This window comes from Momordica charantia, assembly GCF_013281855.1.
Source record: "Momordica charantia cultivar OHB3-1 chromosome 7 unlocalized genomic scaffold, Mcharantia_2.0 BLBB01000007.1, whole genome shotgun sequence".
Classification (NCBI taxonomy): domain Eukaryota; kingdom Viridiplantae; phylum Streptophyta; class Magnoliopsida; order Cucurbitales; family Cucurbitaceae; genus Momordica; species Momordica charantia.
In genome coordinates this window covers 1,723,425-1,731,533 of record NW_028275165.1, presented here as the reverse complement: position 1 = coordinate 1,731,533, position 8,109 = coordinate 1,723,425, and the positions used below count along the sequence as shown (strand labels likewise).

The 8,109-nt window shown below is 31.4% G+C and overlaps 1 protein-coding gene across 1 annotated transcript; it reads left to right on the top strand.

Moving 5' to 3' along the window:
- Positions 1-7,413: 7,413 nt before the first annotated feature.
- On the top strand, positions 7,414-8,109 carry LOC111014653 (uncharacterized). Its single transcript, XM_022289444.1, has one exon. The coding sequence runs from the start codon at positions 7,414-7,416 to the stop codon at positions 8,107-8,109; it is 696 nt and encodes a 231-aa protein (XP_022145136.1).

Here is an 8,109-nt window from a genome sequence, read left to right as displayed (position 1 = left end):
ATTTGAGAAATAATTTTAAATGGTCCTTGAGATCCTTTGAACCTTAGTTTGCCTTAGCAGAATGCTTAGGTGACAAATAAATACTTATTGTGGCAATTTTAAATTAGGTGGCAAAAATATACTAATTTTATATTATGTTGTGTTCATTGGATTGCTGATGTGGCTATATCTTCTCCGTTGATCTCCTTTCTTCTTTCATTTCCCTCCTTCCTCCTTTTTCAGCTGACTTTCCCTCTGCACGCTGCCGTCCGAAACAGTCTGTTGACCGATGCCAACAATAGCAGGCGGTGGCACCAGCGAAGCGAGAGTCATCGAACGACGGTGGTGTAGAGGCAAAGTCTGTCAGAGAAGAAGAAAGAAGGGGGAAAACAAAGAAGAAAGGAGAAAATAGAAGATAAAGCCACGCATACCGTCCAATCAAGACAACAAAATGTCAAAGCATAAAAGGTTGAGCATTAAAATGAAAAAATGAGATTTTGAACCATGTTTTTGAAAAACTATTTTTTTAAAAAAAATTTTATATCAAATTTTAAAAAATAGAAAACAGTAAATTGAATGGGTTCTGAAACAAACCTAAAACTAAACAAAGAAAAACTAATCAGAAAAACAAAATGGTTATCCATTTTATTTTTTGCTTTTTTTGTTTTTCAAAACTTTTTTTTCTGTAACAAATTTTTTCCTCACTCCAAAATTTTTCGTTCCTAAATGTCTCATTAAAAAGTTTATTTTCTCTCTCAAATTTTAAACTCGGTAGATTTTTATTTTGGGGCAACTTGAGATATAACAAAAAACGTTAGGAAAATAAGCGCAACAAGGTTTTAGTTTTTCAAATATAACATTTTTTTGCAAAAAAACGGAGGCCCACGTTCTAAATTACAAGTATACCCTACAGGCCCAAACCAACAATAAATTACTTCTGATTGACTTCTGATATACTAATGATTGACAGATATACTCCTGATATATATGTGATATATGTTTGATATATATATGGTATGAAATTGATTCATTTCTTATATAACTATGATATCTACTATTATATATGTTTGATATACATATGGTATGAAATTGATTTATTTCTTATATAACTATGATATCTACTATTATAGGTGACATAGAATTGCTTGACTTCTGATATACTATTGATTTACTTATGATATAACTTTGATTGACAGATATACTCCTGATATATATGTGATATATGTTTCATATACATCTGATATGAAATTGATTTACTTCTGATACAACTATGATATATACTACTATAGGTGATATAGAACTGATTGACTTCTAATATACTATTAATTTACTTATGATATAACTATGATTGACAGATATACTCTTGATATATATGTGATATATGTTTGATATACATATGATATGAAATTGATTTACTCCTGATATAACTATGATATCTACTACTATAGGTGATAGGTGATATAGAATTGATTTACTTCTGATATACTATTGATTTACTTCTAATATAACTATGACTGATAGATATACTCTTGATATATATGTGATATATGTTTGATATACATATGATATGAAATTGATTTATTTCTGATATAACTATGATATTTACCAATTATTTCGAGTATATTACCTCTAATATATGTTTTCTGATATACTACTAATATATGAAATAATTTTTTTTTCAGATAAAAGCAATGGTACAAACACGAAAAATGAAATAAAAAAACATCGTCGAAAATGTTGATGTCGTTCGTCCCAAAAGACAACATAAACGAACGCCAAAAGTGTTATCTATGGAAAAACGGAAAGCTTTAAGGATATTATCTCCGAAGACACGACAATCACCAAGAACGAAGAATGATGTACCAACAATCACCAAGAACTTACGCTTTTCTAGACTGTTGGAACTTATGCTTCTGGAACTTATGCTTCTTCTTTTATAGAATTTTAAGAATGACATCATTAGTCTACTTTTGGTTTATGCTACTGGTTCGTTTTGATGTTTAAACCTTTAAGTTTTTTGTTGAAGGACTTTGCTACTGATTTGATGTCGATGTTGATACCCAAGAATGATGTTTAAACCTTTTAAGAATGATATTGTTGCTGATTTCGTTTTGATCTTTAAAACTTTAAAAACTTAATTGTACTATTGATATATGTACGATGTATACTTGATATATCACTGATATATTATTGATATACATAAAAACCCTGAATTTCTATTTACCTCTAATTTCTAATTGATTTCTCATTCACAGTAATTTCAAAAATCACCATTGACGTTCACATTCATGTTCCTTTCAAGTTTTCTTTCTCATTTTCAGTAAGTATCAAATTTTTTTCTCATTTTCCATGCATGCCAATACCTACTGATTTCTAATTGATTAAAAAAAAGGTTAAAGTAGATAAAATAGTGATTTACTATTATACAATTGATATAGAACTGATTGACTTCTGATAGACTATTGATTTACTTCTGATATACTAATGTTGTCAGATATACTCCTGATAAATATGTGATATATGTTTGATATATATTGACGAAGCAATAACTAAAAAGGATAATTTGGGAATACTGAAAAATTTAAAATCAGAATTTTCAAAAAACTGCTATATCTGAAAATATAAAAAAAACATGCTATTTTATTAAATATAGAAAACGTATATGCTACCCATTACAAAAATCCCTTTTTTTTAATACGTCTTTCTCATTTCTCTCTCTGAAAATTTAATATTTTTCCGAATTTTTCTCTCTTTCAAATTTCGCCATTGTAACTTTTTTTTTCTAATGTATACTTTGTTCTAATACGTCTTTCTCATTTCTCTCTTTGAAAATTTCATATTTTTCCGAATTTTTCTCTCTTTCAAATTTCGCCATTGTAACTTTTTTTTTCTAATGTATTTTTTCTTTAAAAAATATATCTCCAATTTTTCTCTATCTAAATTTTCAGGATTAATTTTCTTTCACTAAAACTTTTATTTTATATATATTTCAAAATTTTGCTCACTATAATGTTTTATTTTTCGTCTTAATTTTCCTTTTTTTTCTCTAAAATATCTTTTGTTCTCAAATTTACTTTTTTTCTAGATTTTCTCTTTTTGTATTTTAACTTTTTTCTCACTTAATTTTTTTTTCTCTAACTTATTTTATTTAAATCTTTTTCTTTTACCTCTCTAAAATTTACCCTCTCTAAAATTTATCTTTTGAAAATTTTATTTTTATCTCTCTAAACTTAGTATTTTCATGTCCATTAGGGATGATAAAAATTCCTGTAGGGTTGGATTTGAGTTTACATTGTTCTTTGTTTCTGATGTGTTGCCATTTGAGTTTAGGTGGGTAGGTTGTCTGTTGTGATAGAACCCTATTCCTCTAGATGTAAATTGTCCTCCTCTCCCTCTACTTCTTCCACGACTGGAGTAGAATGCTTGATTAAGGTTCACTTGTCCTGCTTTTTCTTCTTCTTCTTCAATGACTAAAAATTGATCATGTGCTTTCAAGGCAAGTATGAATTGGTTAGAAGAAGGATAGGGTGGTTTGGACAACATGGCTGTCCTAAAATCCTTATATCTGTGTCCTGGTCCTCTTGCTAAGCGAAATGTTTTTGTTATTTCATCTAGAGGTTTTCTCCATTACCGCTAGCTTATCGCACATAACTTTTGAAGTTTCTTACATATTCATCTAGCGACAAAGACCCTTTCTTTAGGGTGAGCAAAGCTCGATTCAAGTGTATTTCATTCTCTTTAGTCATAGTTAAGAAAAGATCTTCAAGAGAATGCCATACTTCCTTTGTCGTTTTTGTTCCTTCAAGTAAAGCCAACACATCTTCGCCAATGATTCGTAACAACCAAGAGGTGAGTAGGCCATCATTGTTAGTCCATGTTGATGAGGTGAGGATCATTTATTGATTTTTCATCTTCATCTCTACTGATTTTTCAGCATCATATGCATCTTTTGTGAGGTGGTGTTCAAGTCCAAGGGTTCTGATCAATGGCAGTACTTGTGATTTCCACAGTAGATAGTTTTGATAGTTTGAAGAGTTCAGTTTGATGGATATGAGGCTAGCGCACTGGTGGAATGTCTGAATACTCAATGGTGTTTGTTGGTTTGCCAATGAGTTGTTTCTGGATTTCAGAGGAGAGGATTGAGAAGAACCAAATCAAAGAATACTATTATTTCTGTGTAAGCTCTGATACCATAAAGAGGATTTAGCTTAATTCAAAGTCTATTGCTTAAAGAATAATTGCACATAGGAAAAGATGTGTATTAGACTAAAAATCTTGATTAGAAATGCTAAACCCGAGGGTGCATTTTAACATACACAGAAAGAATATTTAAGACATTTTCCATCTAAGGAATATGCTTTAATGGCAGGAATTACAAGGCAATATGCTTTTCTAAAAGGAAAAGAAATTCAACGGTCTAAAATGTAATTAAATAGTGTCAAGAGAATAGGGAAAGGAACTGCACTTTCTGTCATTTCAGTAATTATAGGAAGATAATTGCTGATTTGAAGAGGGTGCAGATTTCCTTTTGAAGAAGAGTTTATTTGGGATTTTCAGCTGGTTGTATCTTTACTGTCATGAGACTATTTCATTGATGTCATTGATGAGTTTGTTTATCTGGCTGTGTTAGTTGGCTGCTGGTATGTTGAGGTCTGTTGTGTCCTTGTTGTTTTCTTTATCAAAATCAACTTGTACAAGTTCAAAGAAATACTAACTACCCAACGTAAAGCCCATAAAAACCCTAAAATAACTCAAAACACCCAAAATACTAGACTCAAAATCGACTTATCACGGACATAAGACATATTTTATAGGAATAAATTATCGGGAGGAAACGAAACATAATCGGAGTGATAGTAAATCAAAGCCCAAGAGAATAGGACAACATCACATTACTTAATCAAGTTCAAAAACCTAAGAGGACAGCACCACAGTGCTGCCCTAGAGTGTTGCGATTCTCCGAAGTTTTTATTCTGCGTTTTTTATAATTGTGTAACGCCGTGGGCTCTGTCTACAACACCACAATACTATTGCGACAATTTTTTTTATTAATAATAGGGTTTTATTGCCGTCGAGGAGACGAATTGGAGAGAAGTTTTTTTACCAATTTGCCTTTTTGGCCAATTTGGGAGCGCAAGGAGACCATCAGAGAGCTAAGAAAAGAGATTTTCAAGGCTCGAGATCATGTAGGTCAATTCAAATATGAACGATTGACACGCCAAACTTAGTTTCTTTTCCTTTTCCTTGATTTTTCTTGTTTTGTTATGGAACTACGCTCACTGAAATTGTGTTGTTTTACATTGAACATGAGTAACTAAACCTCTTATCTTAGGGATTGATGTAGCTATTGAACTTTATGGATTGATTGTTTAATTCTCTTAATCGAATGTTTATGAATGTTTTATTTATGTTTATCTATGCTCAATGCATTTAATCTACTGGTCATAGATTGATTGATACTAGACTTGAAATCTTATGCTCCAGAGACGTGGTTTAGAGTTAGAACTGAAATGCGCATAACTAAAGGGCTTTTAAGATCGGGATATTTAAGAAGTCATTTAGAGGTAGTTAAAAGACTTATTCATTAAAGCCTTAAGACATAGGTTATTCACTAAAGACGTGGTTTTAGAGATTAGCTTATTATTGAAACTAGATAGAAAAATTGGTTTCTTAATTAGTAAGAAAAATTAGCTTGCGTTAGTGAGAGATAGTTGAGATTTGAGAGGTTTTGGCTTATAGAATTAATAGTTCACACAATCTTTAGTAATTAAGTAATTGTTTCATAGATTCAAGAGATGACATCAATTGATCCGTATGGTATTTCTTCCCTACGATTTTTCTTTTTGTTAGTGCATGTTTAATAGCTTTAATATTCTATTCTTTCATTCACATTCGATTTTCTAGATAAAATTAAGCAATCTTATATATGGTCTGAAACGAGCTAGAAATTCAAACTAGAGGATGATATCGAAATTCACTTACCATTTATATTAAAACTTGACATGTACAATGCGGTAAGAATTTTAGCTACACAAGAGCTCGAGGGATTACATAGAATTCGAAATCCAAATATTAGGTAAGTGTCATTTTCTCAAATAATAATAAACCAAATATATCAGATAAATACGGACTAGATATCTTTGTAAATGAGTCAACCAACATTTAATATTTGGTCTTTAAAAAAGAATTGTCATTTTCTAAAGAACTATTGCTGAAATTTTCATATAATGCCAAATATGGGATAGATATACAATTTTTTATTTTATTTTGAAAACTAGGAAAATTAAATCTAAGAAATTAGCTCTTCGATCTTATTAATCTCAGAATTTGCAACTTGGATGTAGATCAACTGTAGAATATGCTTTGGGAACTATTTTAAAATGAATGTTAAACACGAGTAGATTATCTAAATATATTATTTCCTTCAAAAGTAGCATTGATTTATAAAATAAAAATTTGTTGTAGACATAGTTAATTAAGAGATAAATATTATGTATTTCTCGTTTCTCCTATTTAAAGAATGTTTTTCTCTAAATTGTGTAGAAATTTTAGAAAAAAGAAACAAAATAGCACAGTATATCTCTTTTTTTTTTTTTTTTTGCAATAACTTATATACAAATGCTATATTTCCAATACTTTAAAATTTATGATAAGAATTAAAAATAAAAAATACATAATAATTAAAAATAATTATCTCAAATAAATATTTTTTGAAGTTAAGTATCATTTTCTAATCTAAAACTTTCGGATGGAACAAAAGGATAATTAGAAATAATTATATAATGAACACAATAATGATTATATGATTTTCTCTGTGGCTGGGGAGATTTTAACCTACCAGTTCATAGAGGGAGCATAGATATTTTATACGTGGAGTTATTCCTCATGTAACATTTTAATTCAGTTGAAACGTTTTTATTTACTTTATTTTAAAATTAAATCAAGTGTTGTTCTTGGATCAAGCATATGATGTAGTACCGTAGTCATGCGGGATCACACAATCTCTTGATTAGATATATATGTCCATTATCGCTGAGCTAGACTCGCTTTGGCAATATGATTTAGCAGATTTAATGCAAATGAAAAACTATAAGATATATGAACATAAATGAAGTTTGTTATCAGCCCCACACCCACATGCCTATCTACCATGTATTTGGCAGCATTATATTGAAATTTCTGTGCAAACTGAAGTCTATTTCTTTTTTCTTTTTTCTTTTTTGTTTTTTTTTTTAAATAGAATGGAACACATATGTTATAAATATATAATAAGGAGATGCAAGTTAAAGAAAGGCAGAGAAAAATCATATAATTTGTGGGAGTGAAAGGAAAAGGAAGAGATCAAAAAGAAAGGAGAGGAAATGGAGCCTCAACAACTGCCGCAATACTTAGCTCGGAAAGCAAACTACAATGGAAAGTATGTACGTTACATAGATGAAGGACAACTGCGAGGGGGGCCTCCAATTCTCTGCAGATGCAGTGATGAGTCCATTTACCAAGTTCGAATTAGAGACTTCCAAGAATGACAAAAAATTTGTACACATCAAATGTTGTTACAACAACAAATATTGGATTACTTTCTCCCCCAACCTTAAATCCATTCAACCTTTGGCAGACGAGCCCGACGAGGATCGATCTGAATGGTCGTGCACGTTGTTTGAGTTCATCTACGATGCCGATCTTCAAGCATATCGGATTCGTCATGTCAAGCTCGGATGCTACTTAATCCCACATACAGGCCCCATTGCCGCTACCTACACTCTATATGCAGGAGTTGACACTCCTGACGCGGACCACCATGATGTCTTCACCGTGACCGACTTTCGATCCTTGCTTCCGATGCCGAAACATGTCGCTTTCAAAGGCGACAATGGCTGCTACCTCCGCGCCGCGATGCAAGAACATCATGAGTATTTAGAGTTCTCCAGTACTAGTATTGGAGATGATAAGGCTGGATACGAGGTCGTCGTGAACGACGATGGAACCATTTGCATCAAGTCAAAGTTCTTCGGGAAGTTTTGGAGGCTAAGTCCGAGCTGGATTTGGCTGATTCGACCGATGCAAGCTCGAGCAATCCCGATACTTGCTTTTGGCCTTACAAATACTCTGAAGACAACACGATTGCATTAA

Coding starts and splice junctions, on each gene's coding strand:
- LOC111014653 (XM_022289444.1), top strand. CDS start 7,414: ATGAAGGACAACTGCGAGGGGGGCCTCCAATTCTCTGCAGATGCAGTG.